The 15,133-nt window shown below is 65.4% G+C and overlaps 3 protein-coding genes across 4 annotated transcripts; 2 read left to right on the top strand and 1 right to left on the bottom strand.

The window, feature by feature from the left end:
* Positions 1 to 282: 282 nt before the first annotated feature.
* On the top strand, positions 283 to 6,206 carry OSBP (oxysterol binding protein). Of its 2 annotated transcripts, XM_068194346.1 has the most exons (14): positions 284 to 607; positions 1,716 to 1,924; positions 2,512 to 2,759; positions 2,832 to 3,030; positions 3,331 to 3,436; positions 3,516 to 3,570; positions 3,665 to 3,796; positions 3,867 to 4,112; positions 4,192 to 4,312; positions 4,395 to 4,498; positions 4,588 to 4,683; positions 4,766 to 4,947; positions 5,031 to 5,251; positions 5,327 to 6,206. In XM_068194346.1, exons 1-14 carry the CDS (start codon positions 300 to 302, stop codon positions 5,467 to 5,469), a joined length of 2,370 nt encoding a protein of 789 aa, XP_068050447.1. In that variant the 5' UTR covers positions 284 to 299; the 3' UTR covers positions 5,470 to 6,206. The 2 variants fall into 2 exon arrangements, with proteins under 2 accessions (XP_068050448.1, XP_068050447.1); XM_068194347.1 differs by having other exon boundaries at positions 283 to 607; positions 5,031 to 6,206.
* Positions 6,207 to 7,047: 841 nt separating this feature from the next.
* Positions 7,048 to 10,168, bottom strand: LOC137476218 (calcium-binding protein 2-like). The gene is made up of 6 exons (XM_068194354.1): positions 9,684 to 10,168; positions 8,483 to 8,513; positions 8,142 to 8,285; positions 7,958 to 8,067; positions 7,395 to 7,542; positions 7,048 to 7,300 (listed from the first exon to the last, which is right to left on the bottom strand). The coding sequence occupies exons 1-6, from the start codon at positions 9,933 to 9,935 to the stop codon at positions 7,272 to 7,274; spliced, it is 714 nt and encodes a 237-aa protein (XP_068050455.1). The 5' UTR covers positions 9,936 to 10,168; the 3' UTR covers positions 7,048 to 7,271.
* A 642-nt stretch (positions 10,169 to 10,810) lies between these two features.
* CORO1B (coronin 1B) lies at positions 10,811 to 15,009 on the top strand. Its single transcript, XM_068194352.1, has 11 exons — positions 10,811 to 10,907; positions 11,694 to 11,896; positions 11,978 to 12,100; positions 12,175 to 12,304; positions 12,374 to 12,555; positions 12,774 to 12,893; positions 12,967 to 13,071; positions 13,140 to 13,285; positions 13,370 to 13,427; positions 13,723 to 14,007; positions 14,429 to 15,009. The coding sequence occupies exons 2-11, from the start codon at positions 11,696 to 11,698 to the stop codon at positions 14,549 to 14,551; spliced, it is 1,473 nt and encodes a 490-aa protein (XP_068050453.1). The 5' UTR covers positions 10,811 to 10,907; positions 11,694 to 11,695; the 3' UTR covers positions 14,552 to 15,009.
* Positions 15,010 to 15,133: the final 124 nt, after the last annotated feature.

The following is a 15,133-nucleotide window of genomic DNA, read 5'->3' as shown; positions in this document are numbered from 1 at the left end:
CCCCAGGTGTACCTCCGTGGGCAGGGGGCGTGGCTACCCCTCAGCCAATGGTGGGGCGCGTTGAGCGACGCCCCGCCCCTCCGCCAATCGCTGGTGGGTGATTCACCGCTCGGCGTCAGCACGCGCGGCGCGTCGCTCCCCCTGCCCATTGGTTTCCTGCCTGATTGACAGCCGCGGTGTCCGCCCTCGACCAATCACAACGCGCGGCCCGCCCCGCCGGCGCACCGGCCGCCAATGGGGCGCGGACGTGGGCGGGGCGAGTGACGGCAACGCGGCGGGCGGTGGCGGCGGCGGCGGCGATGGCGGAGCTGCGTGCGGCGGGCGCGGGGCCCGGCCCGGCCGCGCCCCCCGGGCCCGCGGCCCTGCCCGCGGCCCCCGGCGCGCCTCCGGCCCTGCCCTCACCGGCGGCGAGCGTCGGGGCGGCGCCGCCACCGACGGCGGCGCCGGCGGCACCGACAGCGTCGGCGAGCGGCGGAGCCGGCGCGGGCGGCGGCGGGGCCGGTCCCGGCTCGGCCCGCGAGGGTTGGCTCTTCAAATGGACCAACTACATCAAGGGATACCAGCGCCGCTGGTTCGTGCTCAGCAATGGGCTGCTCAGCTACTACCGGTACGCACCGGGACCCGCCCCGCCGCCCCACGGGCCCCCCGTGACCTTGCCGCCGGGCAGAGCCCCCGCGGCGGGAGGGAAGCGGGAGTGGACCCCCCGCACCGAGCTGCGGAGCGCTCGGAGCCCCGGTGCCGTCTGGGAAGGAGGGCGGCTGTCGCCTCCCTGTCCCCGCCGTTGTCATCTCCGTGTCACGGGGGATGTCACCTCCCGGTCACCGGGGCTGTGCTTGGCGGAGGAGGGGGTCCTTAGTCTACTCCTCGTCGCCCCTGAGTGCCGGCCGGAAAGGGGGGCGGTTGTCACATCCCTGTCCCCGTGGTTGTCACCTGTCTGGCCCCGGGATTGTCACATCCCTGTCCCCGTGGGTATTTGAGGGTGGGGGGGGGCGGGGGTCTGCAGCCCCCTCAGCCTCCCGCAGCTCCCGGATCCCGCTGTCCCTCCCAGCAGCTCTTCCCGGTGGCCTCGTGTGTTGTCACCCGCGGGGACACCTGAGCTTGGCGGGGGGGGGGCCTTGTCCCTCCATTATTGATGGGGAACCGGAGCCTTCGGCAGCTGCCGGCTCCGGTTACGCCGCTGGCAACGGGGGGGCACCGGGCCGGGGGTGTCCCGGCTGGATGTCACCTCCGTCACCCGGTGACGTGGAAAGGGAGTGCCAGCCTGGCGCGGCCTCTCTGAGACTTCACCCTTGTCCCAGCCCGCACCAGGATCCGGGAAGCACCGGATCCCTGAGGCTCCAGGATCCCTGAGGCCACTCCTGGGGGCTGTGGATTTGTCCCCACAAAGCGACATCCCCAGGCTTGGCCCTGCTCCGGCGCCAGCAAACCCTCCCTATTAATAGCCCTGGCTGCCGGGCTGGGAATGCCGATCCCCCTGCACAGCCCTCCAAGGGCTCATCCCGGCGATCCCAGCCCTGTCCTTCCCTCACCGTGGCCTCATCCCAGCAATCCCAGCCCTGTCCTTCCCTCACCGTGGCCTCATCCCAGCAATCCCAGCCCTGTCCTTCCCTCACCGTGGCCTCGTCCCGGGGATCCCAGCCCTGTCCTTCCCTCACCGTGGCCTCATCCCGGCAATCCCGGCCCTGTCCTTCCCTCACCGTGGCCTTCCCTTGCAGATCCAAGGCGGAGATGGGCCACACGTGCCGCGGCACCATCAACTTGGCCACGGCCAACATCACCGTGGAGGATTCCTGCAATTTCATCATCTCCAACGGCGGAGCCCAGACCTACCACCTCAAGGCCAGCTCCGAGGTGGAGCGGCAGCGCTGGGTCACCGCCCTCGAGCTCGCCAAGGCCAAGGCTGTCAAGATGCTGGAGGAGTCAGGTACAGAATTCCTGGATCCATGGCGGGATCACGGTGCACTCAGGGTAAAATCCCAGTGCTCGACGACAGTGCCCAGGACAGGATCAGTGTCCTCAGAGTGGGATCCCAGTGCCAGGTTCCCAGAGCCCCACAGGTGGCAAGAATCCCAGGCCAGGATCCCAGTACCCCATAGGACCCTGGGCAGGATATTAGCGTTCCACAGGATCACAGTGTCCCCAGGGCAGAGTCCCAGTGCCTCATAGGATGCCAGTGCCTCCAAGCACGATCCCAGACAGCCTAGGGCAGGATCACAGGGCAGCATCAATGACCTTAGGGCAGGCTTCGAGTTCCTCACAAACCCAGTGCCCCCAGGGCAGGATCCCAGTGTCCTGGGCAGCATCCCAGCATATCCAGCAAGAAGGTTTGGAAGGGGATGGCCCTGTCCATGCACGTGTGACCCAAACAGCCTGGCGTGCACAGAGATGGACCATGAGTGTTTGGGAGCCCTCAGGGATTTGGGGATCCTCCCGTGCCCTTCCTGGCAGCTCCACCACCAGCTCCTGGTGTGACATGACAATCCCACATTCCCCGTCCCTTCCCACCCGCAGACGACTCCGGTGACGAGTCGGTGTCGCAGACGGACAAGACGGAGCTGCAGAACACCCTGCGGATTTTATCCAGCAAAGTGGAGGACCTGAGCACCTGCAATGACCTGATTGCCAAGCACGGCACGGCCCTGCAGCGCTCCCTCAGCGAGCTCGAGGCCCTGCGGCTCCCTCCGGACAGCACGGACAAGATCAAGCAGGTCAACGAGCGGGCTACGCTCTTCCGCATCACCTCCAACGCCATGATCAACGTGAGTCCCCATCCTGAGGATTCCACAGTGGGAAAAGCTCCCACTTCCATGCTGAGCACTGTTTCCTCGCAGGCCTGCCGGGATTTCATGCTCTTGGCACAAACGCACGGGAAGAAGTGGCAGAAGTCGCTGCAGCAGGAGCGGGATCAGCGGATCCGGCTGGAGGAGACGCTGGAGCAGCTGGCCAAGCAGCACAACCACCTGGAAAGGGCTTTCCGGGGGGCCACGGTGCTCCCCGCCAGCACGCCCGGCACTGGAGGCTCTGGCAAAGGTGGGGAGGGACAAGTGCTGTGCCCAAGCGTCTCCCAGATGCTTCCCGGGATTTTCCGAGCCAGGCTCAGCTTCTCTCACTCTGCTGATCCCAAGGGATGTGTCTGTCCCATCTCATCTGTGTAGTCGAGCGATTCTGGCATCCACAATGGGGTCCAAACTGACTCCTCTGAGCCTTATCCAGCACCCCTCAGAGCTGAGATGGGTGTGACCCCCTCGCCTTGCTGATGGTAACAGGGCAGCCTTCAGCAGGAAACTGGGAATGATGTCCCTTCCTCACCAGCCCTGTCCCCTTTCCCAGATCTGTGCTGTCCTGCCAAAGGCGACCTGAGTGACGAGGACGACGACAACAACGAGTTCTTTGACGCCCCGGAGATCTTCCCCGTGCCCGACATCATGGGCCACAAGTGAGTTTTGGGGGAGAGGGGAGTCCCCTTGCTGCTCGACCCTGCTCGGGAATGTTCACACCCTTTCCCCTCTTCCCAGGAGAACTGGGAGCAACATCAGCGGCACCAGCAGTGACATCAGCCTGGATGAACAGGTGGGATGGGGGTTTATGGCTTGGGGTGCTCAAATCCATGGAAGTGTTTTGGGGGTCACAGGAACATAACAGCCTTTGTCTCCCCTCTCCCTAGTACAAGCACCAGGTTGAGGACACCAAGAAGGAGAAGAGAACCCGCATTCCCTATAAACCCAACTACAGCCTCAACCTCTGGAGCATCATGAAGAACTGCATCGGGAAGGAGCTGTCCAAGATTCCCATGCCAGTGAGCACAGTTGTGGGTGGGCACGGGGCACCCCGGAACCCCCTTTTTTTTGACCCATTCCCTCTTCCAGGTGAATTTCAATGAGCCGCTGTCCATGCTGCAGCGGCTGACGGAGGACCTGGAATACCACGAGCTCCTGGATCGGGCGGCGCGGTGCGAGAGCTCCCTGGAGCAGCTGTGCTACGTGGCCGCTTTCACCGTGTCCTCCTACTCCACCACTGTCTTCCGTACCAGCAAACCCTTCAACCCGCTCCTGGGGGAAACCTTCGAGCTGGATCGTCTGGAGGAGAACGGATACCGCTCCCTCTGCGAGCAGGTGGGGAGGCTCCTCTCTCCCAGCCTTTCCTGGGCCATCGGGATGGCCGGCACTGAGCTGTCCCCAATCCCGTGTCCAGGTGAGCCACCACCCGCCGGCCGCCGCCCACCACGCCGACTCCAAGAATGGCTGGACGCTGCACCAGGAAATCAAAATCACCAGCAAATTCCGAGGGAAATACCTCTCCATCATGCCTCTGGGTGAGCACCCTAGGAGTGTGTGGGATTTTTGGGACCACCCGAGGTTCCAGGTGTGGTTCCCAGTACAATCTCCCTCCCTCAGGTACCATCCACTGCATCTTCCACTCCTCCGGGAACCACTACACGTGGAAAAAGGTGACGACCACCGTGCACAACATCATCGTGGGGAAGCTCTGGATAGACCAGGTGGGAAGTTGTGTATGGGAGTTCTATGGAAGCGTGGATCCCTGGGGAATGGGGCATGGGTGGGTCTGACTCTCCTCTCCCATCCACAGTCAGGTGAGATCGAGATCGTCAACCACAGGACCGGGGACAAGTGCATCCTCAAGTTTGTCCCTTACAGCTATTTCTCCCGGGATGTGGCGAGGAAGGTAGGGACACGGAGCCATGGGACACAGCGGGCTGCTCATGACTGCGGTGTGTCCTGATCCAGGCTGTCCCCTCTCCTGCCAGGTCACAGGGGAGGTGATGGACCCCTCGGGAAAGGTGCATTTTGCCCTGCTGGGCACGTGGGACGAGAAGATGGATTGCTACAAGGTCCAGCTGGGAACAGGGGACAACGGAGCCGAGGCGCGGCCACGAGCCCACGAGGCTGAGGACAGCCGGGTGCTGCTGTGGAAGCGGAACCCGCTCCCGTGAGTGGGGAAAAGGGGAATGAGGCGGCCCCGGGAGCCGGGCTGCGGGGCTGCGCTGAGCCCCGTTCCTTGCCGTGCCGTAGGAAGTATGCAGAGAACATGTACTACTTCTCGGAGCTGGCGCTGACCCTGAACGCGCCGGAGAACGGGACGGCCCCCACGGACAGCCGGCGGCGCCCGGACCAGCGCCTCATGGAGAACGGGAGGTGGGACGAGGCCAACGCCGAGAAGCAGCGGCTGGAGGAGAAACAGCGGCTCTCCCGCAAGCGCCGCGAGGCCGAGGCCGCCCGCGCCACCGAGGACGGTAAGTCACAGCTGTCAGACAGGGATGTCCCCCCTCGGTGTCCCCCCCAGGCCCTCACCCCGCTGTGCCCCCCAGGGACACCCTACGATCCCTACAAACCGCTGTGGTTCGAGCGGAAGAAGGACCCGGTGACGCAGGAGCTGGCGCACGTCTACAAGGGGGGCTACTGGGAGAGCAAGGAGAAGCAGGACTGGAGCTTGTGCCCGGATATTTTCTGAGCCCGGCGAGGAAGAAGAGGAGGAGGAGCGGCGGGGGGGAGGGATGAAGGCCAAGACCCCCCCGTCCATCCGTCTGTCTTAACCGTGTGTCCCCGTGCCTCGCCGTGAGCGCCGGCCGGGCTTTGCCTTAGCCCATCCAAACTGACCTTGGGGAGCAGGAGCCAACACGGCCCCCCCAAATCTGTGCTGGAGCAGGGGGGGGCCGTTCGTCCCACCCACCTCCTCGGCACCCTGGGGTGGGGGGCACGGCCGCCCCTGGGGGTGGGGGGCCCCGGGGAAGGCGCAGCGGGGCGAGCCCGAGGCTGGCCTTGGTCTCCCCCCCTCCCCTTTTATTCCTGTTGCCCTTCGCCCCCAGGAGTTCGGGTGCTTTTGGGGTCCGGGGGGGCCAGACTGCCCCCCAGCCTGTTCTATAGGTGTATATTATATATATGTAGAGAGCAATCGGGGTCCCCTTCTCCCCCACAGCCCCCAGTTTGGGGGGTCCCCACCCTCCCCGGGATGGCCCCCACGCATGGGGACCCCCCATGAGGTGCCTTCCCTGTAGGTTTAGGGCAGGGGGAAGGCCTGGGTTTTGGGGGGGGTCTCTCCAGGGTGCAGTGGGACCCCTGCACCCCCAGACACTACAGGGGTGGGGAGATACGCCATGGGGGGAGTCTCTGCACCCCTGAATCTGAAACTGGGGCCGTTTGATGCCTTTTAATTTTTTTTTTTTTTTTTTTTTTTTTTTTTTTTTTTTTTTTTTTTTTTTTTTTTTTTTTTTTTTTGTCTCCAGAAAAAGAACTAAATTAAAATCTGTGAATGCCCCAACCCTGCGCCTGCTCTGTGGGGTAGGGGGAGGGTCCAGCCTCTCCCTGTGACTGATTTTGGGGGGTACCCCCTAGTCCTGTCAAGATCTGAGTGACAGCACCCAAACAGGGACTTGAACCCCATTCATGGGATTCTCCAGGAGCCACCTTGTCCACGCCTCAGGTTCTGCTGCCCTGTGACAGGTGGAGCATTGAGGGATGTCTCCTGTGTCCCCCTGTGTTCTCCACCTGATTTGGGGTGCTGGGGACACCCCGGGTGACTTTGGGGGGCCCCTTGACTCTTCCCAGCGACTCGTTTTGGCCCAGGGGTCACCTGGTCACCTGGTGGCATCCAAGGAGGGGAGATCCTGAGTGGCCCTGGGACCCTCTGGGGGCACTTCCATGGGCGGGGATGTCCCAAGGGATTGTGGGGACGCCCTGCGAGTGGCACAGGTCCCCATACCCTGCCCTTCTCCATGGTACGTGCCCTCTGATTGGCCAGCTGGCATAGAAAGTGCGTGCTGATTGGCCAGTTGGTTTGAGTGACAGTTGCGGGAGGGCTGCACTTTCCCGCCCACCTTGAATTTGAGCGTGCTGATTGGCCGGCCGACCGCAGCGGTCAGATCCAGCCAATGGGAGGGCGCAGTGTGGCCCTACAGCCACGCCCCACGGCAGCCCCACCCCTTGTCCCCCGTGGGACGCCGCTGTCCCCACGCCCGGGGTGCCTCGGGTGGCCGGAGGGGGACGCTGACCCCACGTCCGTCCCCACAACCAGCAGACGCGTTCGTCCAGCTCCGGTCAAAGGGGTTTATTGGGCCCCCGGCCTCCGCCCGCTCTGCCACCACAGCCGGTGGCTTTTGGGGTCGGGGGTGTCGCGTCTGCCCCATTCCCAGATGCTCGGCTCCAGCTGTTCCCTCCGAACCCCGATGCTGGCAGAGCTCTCGGGTCGGTTGGCACGGAGGGGCTGAGGAGGGGCTGGGGGGTTCATCCGGGGGTCCCCTCCTGCCGGTGTCTCCGTTACCGGGACGACAGCATCATCACGAACTCTGCGGGGCGAGGAGGGGACGTCAGGGGAGCCGGGGCTCAGCCCCTGCCGCGGCCCCCCAGGGAAGGGGGTGTGTTGGGGAAGATGACCCTCACCGTCGAAGTCCACGTGACCGTCCCCGTTGAGATCCACGTCCTGCAGGATCTCGTCCACCTCCTGCGCCTTCAGCTGCTCCCCGAGCAGCGCCGCGATGGCCTCGCGCATCTCGGCCGTGCTGATCTCCCCGTCCCCGTTCATGTCGAACTGCGGCACCCGCGGGCCGGGGGTCACCCTCCCACCACGGCCACCGGCACCCCCAGCTCCTCGTGGTCACCACCATGGTCACTGTTCACCCCAGTCACTGTTCTGTCCATGCCTGTGGTCACCCCACGGTCATCGTTTCCCCATGGTCATTGTCTTCTCCTGCCTGTGGTCACCACCATGGTCTTCCCATGGTCAGTGTCCCCTCCGTGCCTTTGGTCACCCCATGGTCCCTTCTGTGGTCACCATCTCACCGTGGTCCTCCCACAATCACCGTCCACTCCATGCTCCTATCATTATTGTCCCCACCAGGGTCTCTCAAGGGTCACTGTCCCCACCACGTCTGTGGTCCCTTCATGGCTGTTGTGCCCCTGAGGAGGGGACACCACACCTGCTGTCCCCATGGCGGTGGCCGTACCTCGCGGAAGGCGATCTTGAGTTCCCTCACGCCCACCATGTGCGCCGTCTCCTCCCGCAGTTTTGGGCCCATCATCTGCACAAAGTCCTCGAAGTCCACGCGGCCGCCCACTGCAGCGGGAAGGGGACACCCTCAGCACCCCAGCGACCCCGGGTCCCCTCCCCGGCCCCCCGACCCCACTCACTCCTCATCTTGATGTGCTGGGAGATCTCGATGAGCTCCATCTCGGTGGGCATGTACCCCAGCGTGCGCATGCAGGCGCCCAGGTCCTTGTAGCTGATGTAGCCATCCTGGTCCGTGTCAAACTCCTTGAAGGCATCCAGCAGCTCTGGGCATGGCCACAGGTGGGGACAGGGACATCATCAGGCATGGAGGGTCACATGGGCACCGTGTCACCCCAGGGCAGGTCCCTTCTTGGATGTGGGAGACCCCTCCATGGCCACATCCCCACGGCAGATGCCTCCATGAGGACGCAGTCCCCCCATTCCCCTAGGCCCATGTCCCCACTCCGTCCCCCCTGCTCACCATCCAGCTCCTCCGGTGACAGCTCCCGCTCCTGGATGGGACACACAGAAGGGGTGACAGCAGAATGAGACCCAGCTCCGTGTCCATCCCCCCTCCTTGCCCCCCCAAAACCTCGGTGTCACCTTTGTTAAGCGTGGGCCAAAATTAACTCCAGTGGAGGATTAGTGGGATTGGAGGCAAAGCCCCGCCCTGCCCTGTGCCTGCGCCTCCCACCTGCCCTGCCCCGGTCCCTGTGTCCCTGCTCCTGTCACCCGCCCCAGGGGTGTCCCACCCTGGGACCCCCAGGCTCTGGATGGAATGTGCCGGGTGGCCACAGATGCTGCCAAGGCGGGTTGTACTCCTGAGGTGGAGGGGCAGCATTTTTACCCCCACAGAGCTTGGCTGCCTCTGCTCTAGATGTCCCCTCAGTATGTCCCCTCTGTCCCCAGGGCCCTGGAGTGTCCCCAGCACCATTCCCAGCGTGCCTGTCCCATCTATCCCCACGATTCCAGGCTGTCCCTGACTGTTCCCAGTGCCCCATAGCCCCTTCATTCCCAGGTTTCCAGACGGTCCCTGAGCCCATTCCCACTGTCCCCATGTCCTCATCCCTAGGGTCCCAGAGTGTCCCCAACTGTGTCCCCACTGTCCCCATGTCCTTTCAATCCCCAGGGACCCAGCGTGGCCCCAACCATGTCGCCAGTGCCCAACATCCCCTCCACCCCCAGGGTCCTGGAGCGTCCCAAGCCCATCTTCACTGGCCCCATGTCCCCTCTGTCCCCAGGGTTCTGGAACATCCCCATCCCACTGTCCCCAAGCCCATCCTGACTGCCTCATTGCTCTCTTCATCTACAGGGTCCTGGACTGTCCTTGTCCCCATCCCCACCTTCCCCATGTCCCTTCCATAGCCAGGGTCCTGGAACAGCTCCACTGTCTCCATATCCCCATGTCTCAAATGCTCCACATCCCCTCCATCTGCAGGGTCCTGGACTATTCCTGTCCCCACCCTCACTGTCCCCATGTCCCTATCCCCAATGTCCCCATATCCTCTCCATCCCCAGGATCCCAGAGTGTCCCTGACCACGTCACCAAAGCCCCTGTCCCCCTTCCATCCACAGGATCTTGGACTATCCCTGTCCCCATCTCCCCTGTCCCCACATCCCCTCCATTTCCAGGGTCCCTCCATCACCACCCTCATGCCCATGTCCCCTCCCGGTGTCCCCACCTTGCCAAAGACGGTGTTGAGGAAGGGGGAGTAGGTCTTGGTGGCAGCAGCGTGGGGGTCCGTGGGACCCTTCTTCCCACTCTTCTGCCCGTGCCCGCCTTGCCGGGACTCGGAGCCGGAATTCTTGGGGGCCGGGGCACCGACGTCCTCGGGGGCTTTGGGGGGTTTCTCCCCCTCCTCGTGCCCCCCTTTCCCCTTCTGCGGGGGCTCCGTGCCCTTGGGGGATCCCTTGTCCCCGCGAGAGCGTGGCATGGGGCCGGGGCCGGGTGGGCAGCGGGCGGGCAGGGAGCGGGACCCCGGGATGGCCGAGCCGGAGGAAGGAGCAGGGAAATCCTCTTACACCCCCCGTGACCCCCCCAAACTCCCCCCGCCGTGGGCCCGCCAGGGCAAAGCCAATTAGCGGTGATTAATGGCAGGAAACAGCCGCGGCCACCGGCCCCCGGGCACAGCCACGCGGCCACGGCGCCCCGGCCACCGGACAGGTCCCCACCAGCGTCCCGGGGTCACCACCGAGGCCCTGAGTCCAGAGGTGACACCCACAGCCACCACTGTCCCCAGCATTGCCCAGTGCTCCCAGCAGCGACACCCCAAAGCCACCAGTGTCCCCAGAGCAACCCACATCCCCGGAGGTGACACCGCAAGGCCACCACTGTGTCCCCTCACCTGGCACCTCCTCCTGAGCTCCCCCCACCTCTAAGGTAGATCCATTTATTGTCCCCCAGGATGGGGACTGACAGGGTGTCCCCAAGACATGACTGGGTAGGCACAGGGTGCCACAGGGGGCTTCAGAGGGCAGGGACGCCCCAAAATGAGAGCAGGGGAAAGCCCGGCCCGGGGGGTGACCCTGGCTGCTGTGTCACCCCGGGGTGACACAGCGGGGCGACACCGGTGAGGGTGACAGTAGCCCTGTGCCATTCGCTGCCATTGCCCCTGTGCCACCCGCCACTGTCACCTCTGTGCCACCCTCTGGGTAGACGGCGCTGGGTAGACGCTGTCTACGGGGACCGTACCGCCGGGCTGCCCCCGTCCGTGGGGTGCCCCCGTCCGTGGGGTGCCCCTGTCGCTTGGGCTGCCCCCGGTCCCCCCTCCCCGCCGGTGCCCCCGCCCCGGAGCCGCGCACGCGCGGGGCGGCCCCGGTCACTTCCTGCCCCGCCCCCGCCGCCGCCGCCGCCGCCGCTCCCGCCGCCCCCGACACCGGCACCGGTCCCGGGCTCAGACCCGCCGGTGAGTGCGGGCACCGGTACCGGGCACCGACCCCCGTCCCGACCCGCCGGGCACGGCCCCCGCGGTCCCCCCATCCGCCTTCCCGGGGCAGCTCCATCCCCGTTCCCTGCGTGGCCACCCCCTGTCCCTGTCCCCATCCCTGTCCCTCTCCCAATCCCTGACCCCATACCTAGCGGGGCCACCCCATCCCCTTCCCCGTCCATGTCCCCATCCTCGTCCCTGTCCCCATTCCTGTTCCTGTACCAAGCGCGGCCACCACCGGCCCCATTCCTGACCCCGCCCCCGTCCCCATCCTTTTTCCTGTCCCCATCCTTGCCCTGTCCTCATCACTGTCCCCGTACAGAATGAGACTACCACCGTCCCCATTCGTGGCCCCCCATCCCTATCCTTGTCCCCATCCCTTTCCCTGTCCCTGACCCAATAGCCAGCAGTGCCACCCCTGTCCCCTGATCTGTGGAAGCTGTCCCTGCCCTCCTTTCCATCCCCACCCATGTTTCCAGGAGGACACCCTTGTCCCTGTCCCCATCCCGAATGGGACACTCCCTGTCTCACTCAGAGCCCCCATTCCTGGGGTGCTTTCTGACTTCCCTTCAGGGAGGTGGCAGGGACAGGGTTGTGTCCCCAGTTCCTGGTTCCTGAGAGTGGCTGAGCCACCCTTTACCGGAGTGGAAGACGGTGACAAACCCAGTTCAGGGGACACTCCATTCCCAGGCCACCTCCCTGGTGGCCCTGCCTCCCATTTTGGGGTATCCCAGCACACCTGACCACGGCCGGGGCGCTCCCCAGCCATGTCCTTCCGGAAGGTGGTGCGGCAGAGCAAATTCCGGCACGTGTTCGGGCAGCCGGTGAAGACGGACCAGTGCTACGATGACATCCGCGTGTCCCGTGTCACCTGGGACAGCACCTTCTGCGCCGTCAACCCCTCCTTCGTCGCCATCATCGTGGAGGCCAGCGGCGGCGGCGCCTTCCTCGTCCTCCCCCTGCATAAGGTGACAGCAGGGTGGTGACGCGGGGAAGGGGCGTTTGTGCTGGTGGGGGTGACCCCCTCCCTGCTGTCGCTTTGTCCCCAGACCGGACGCATTGACAAGTCGTACCCCACGGTGTGCGGCCACACGGGCCCCGTCCTCGACATCGACTGGTGTCCCCACAACGACCACGTCATCGCCAGCGGCTCTGAGGATTGCACCGTCATGGTCAGGGGTGGTCCAGGATCCTGGGGGTGGCAGGGGTCACCCCGCTTTGCTCACTGTCCCCTCTGTCCCCTCAGGTGTGGCAGATCCCGGAGAACGGGCTGAGCCAGCCGCTGACGGAGCCGGTGGTGGTCCTGGAGGGCCACTCGAAGCGTGTTGGCATCGTCACCTGGCACCCCACCGCCCGCAATGTCCTGCTCAGCGCAGGTACGGGGGGACACGGCAGGCACGGGGAGAGGGCCGCATGGCCGAGGTGACCCCTGCCGTGTCCTCCAGGCTGTGACAACGTGGTGCTGATCTGGAACGTGGGCACGGCGGAGGAGCTGTACCGGCTGGACGGGCTGCACCCCGACCTCATCTACAGCGTCAGCTGGAGCCGCGATGGCTCCCGCTTCTGCACCGCCTGCAAGGACAAGAGCGTCCGTGTCATCGACCCCCGCCGCGGCACCGTGGTGGCCGTGAGTGTCCCCACCCTCCCGGGGGGCCTGTGTCACCAGGGCACTGCCCTGCACTTGTTCTTGGGGGGAATCCCCTGCTCCCTGCTCCTGTCCCTTGGTACACCCCGTTGTCCTGTGTCCCTTGGGTGTCCTTGTCCCCTGGTTGTCCCTGCTGTCCCCTGTCCCTCGGTGCCTGTCCCTGGGGTGCTGCGGGCACCGGTGACAGCCGTGCCCCCCAGGAGAAGGAGCGGGCGCACGAGGGGGCCCGTCCCATGCGCGCCATCTTCCTGGCCGACGGCAAGATCTTCACCACTGGCTTCAGCCGCATGAGCGAGCGGCAGCTGGCACTGTGGGACACGGTGAGTGGCGCCCCAGGGGTCCCCGGAACCATTTTGGGGTTCCCCGCGTGTCTGACACCTCATCCCACCCCAGGAGAACCTGGAGGAGCCCATGGGGCTGCAGGAGCTGGACTCCAGCAACGGGGCTCTGCTGCCCTTCTACGACCCCGACACCAGCGTGGTCTACGTCTGCGGCAAGGTACGGAGCTCCCCACCCCGCTGGTGGCATCCCCGGAGCCAGGGTCCCCCCTAACGGTGTGTCCCCAGGGCGACTCGAGCATCCGCTACTTCGAGATCACGGAAGAGCCGCCCTACATCCACTTCCTCAACACCTTCACCAGCAAGGAGCCCCAGCGGGGAATGGGCTGGATGCCCAAGCGCGGGCTGGACGTCAGCAAGTGCGAGATCGCCAGGTGGGCACGGGGACTCGAGGGACGAGGTGAGGGACCCCCAGATCCCCCCAAAACCTTCCATGACCCCCTCTGCTCCCCTGGCAGGTTCTACAAGCTGCACGAGCGCAAGTGTGAGCCCATCATCATGACCGTGCCAAGGAAGGTGGGTGGGGATAGGGGAATGTGGGGTTGGGGGACCCAGGGCTGGTGGGAGTCCCCAGGGGGACTGAGAGGGGTCACTGGGGAGGACATGGGGCCTTGTGGGATTCCTGGGCAGGACTTGGTGACTGGGCAAGGGGTCCCTAATCAGTCTGGGTGGGGGTCCCTATGGGGTCTGCGTGTGAGGTCCCTGAGCAGGGCATGGGAGCAGTGGTGGGTCCCCAGTGAGGCTGTGTCCCCGTGGCCTCTCTCTGGGTGTCCCCCTGAGGATGCCACCCCTCTGACGCTGTTGGGGGCAGTCGGACCTGTTCCAGGATGACCTGTATCCAGACACGGCAGGCCCCGAGGCGGCCATGGAGGCGGAGGAGTGGGTGGCGGGGCGCACGGCGGGGCCCGTGCTGGTGTCTCTGCGCCAGGCCTACGTCCCCAGCAAGCAGCGGGACCTCAAGGTGAGCCGGCGGACACTGCTACACGACAGCCGCGCCGCTGCCACCGCCGCCACCGGGGCCACCACGCCACCTCCCACGCCCCCCGTGTCCACTCGCTTCAGTGCCCCCCCGGTGCTCGGCTCCGGCAGCGCCACGGTAAGGGGACAGGGTGGGACAAGGAGGACAGGGGGGACAGGGTGGGACAAGGGGGATGGGGGGGACAAGGGGGACAGGGGGGACAGGGTGGGACAAGGGGGACAAGGGGAACAGGGTGGGACAAGGGGGACGGGGGGGACAAGGGGGACAGGGTGGGACAAGGGGGACAAGGGGGACAGGGTGGGACAAGGGAGACGGGGGGGACAAGGGGGACAGGGTGGGACAAGGGGGACGGGGGGGACAAGGGGGACAGGGTGGGACAAGGGGGACAAGGGGGACGGGGGGTGTGGTCGGTGTGGGTGGGGCGGTACAGTGGGTGCGGTTGCTCTGATGGGCGGTGGGTGGGTGTGGCAGGTGGGTGTGGCCATGGCCAGTGGGTGTGGCTCCGCTGGGCGTGTCCCGTGACGGGGCTGTCCCTCAGGGAGGTCGCCTGGAGGAGGTGCTGCAGGAGGTGGCGGCGCTGCGGGCGCTGGTGGCGGAGCAGGGCCAGCGCATCTCCCGCCTGGAGGAGCAGCTCAGCCGCCTCGAGAACGGCCACGTGTAGGGACCCTCTCAGGGACCACCGCCCCAGGGACCACGCCTGCACCCCAGGGATCCCCCTGAACCATCTCACCCCCCTGGGGTGCTCCCCCTTGCCCCGCTCCAGGCCCTTCTCCCATTGGGGGGCTGGCTGCCCCTCTGGCAGCTCCCTGCTTCCCCCCATTGCCTTACTGGGTGCTGCCCCCCCCCAAATCATGGACCACTCTCCACCCCTGCCCCCATCCCTCAGGCTGGGGGTTGCTCCTGGGATCAAAGATTACCCCCTGCACCCCCCAATCCCTGCGTGGGGTCTCCCCCCTTTCTGTGGGGCAGGGCATGATCTACCTTCCTCAACTGTGAGATACTGTCCCCCCTATATTTTGGGGGCTTTTCCTCCCCTCCTCCTCCTTGTGTCCCCCCTCTCCATTCCAGTGCAGGATCAAAAACTATATTTTCACTCCAAATAAAGGATTTATAAGAAAAGCCATGGTTGCAGGGCCACCTGCAGGGTGCCAGAGCGGGGGCAGGAAGGCGCAGCGGTCACGGGTGGGAGCTCAGCGCCTTGGCAGGAAGTGGGGGGGCACGGGGCGGCATTTTGGGTAGCAGG

This window comes from Anomalospiza imberbis, chromosome 6 (genome assembly GCF_031753505.1).
Source record: "Anomalospiza imberbis isolate Cuckoo-Finch-1a 21T00152 chromosome 6, ASM3175350v1, whole genome shotgun sequence".
NCBI classification, from domain to species: Eukaryota; Metazoa; Chordata; class Aves; order Passeriformes; family Viduidae; genus Anomalospiza; species Anomalospiza imberbis.
This window is presented reverse-complemented; position numbering and strand designations above follow the sequence as displayed.

Bases quoted from the DNA above. Each gene is read 5' to 3' on its own strand.
- OSBP (XM_068194347.1), top strand. From the start codon at position 300: ATGGCGGAGCTGCGTGCGGCGGGCGCGGGGCCCGGCCCGGCCGCGCCC. The intron at 3,797-3,866 runs GTGAGCACAGTT...TCCCTCTTCCAG, and splicing joins TGTCCAAGATTCCCATGCCA to GTGAATTTCAATGAGCCGCT. The intron at 4,113-4,191 runs GTGGGGAGGCTC...TCCCGTGTCCAG, and splicing joins ACCGCTCCCTCTGCGAGCAG to GTGAGCCACCACCCGCCGGC.
- LOC137476218 (XM_068194354.1), bottom strand. From the start codon at position 9,935: ATGCCACGCTCTCGCGGGGACAAGGGATCCCCCAAGGGCACGGAGCCC. The intron at 8,068-8,141 runs GTGAGTGGGGTC...TTCCCGCTGCAG, and splicing joins CCAGCACATCAAGATGAGGA to TGGGCGGCCGCGTGGACTTC. The intron at 7,301-7,394 runs GTGAGGGTCATC...CTCGCCCCGCAG, and splicing joins CGGTCACGTGGACTTCGACG to AGTTCGTGATGATGCTGTCG.
- CORO1B (XM_068194352.1), top strand. From the start codon at position 11,696: ATGTCCTTCCGGAAGGTGGTGCGGCAGAGCAAATTCCGGCACGTGTTC. The intron at 11,897-11,977 runs GTGACAGCAGGG...CTTTGTCCCCAG, and splicing joins TCGTCCTCCCCCTGCATAAG to ACCGGACGCATTGACAAGTC. The intron at 14,008-14,428 runs GTAAGGGGACAG...GCTGTCCCTCAG, and splicing joins TCGGCTCCGGCAGCGCCACG to GGAGGTCGCCTGGAGGAGGT.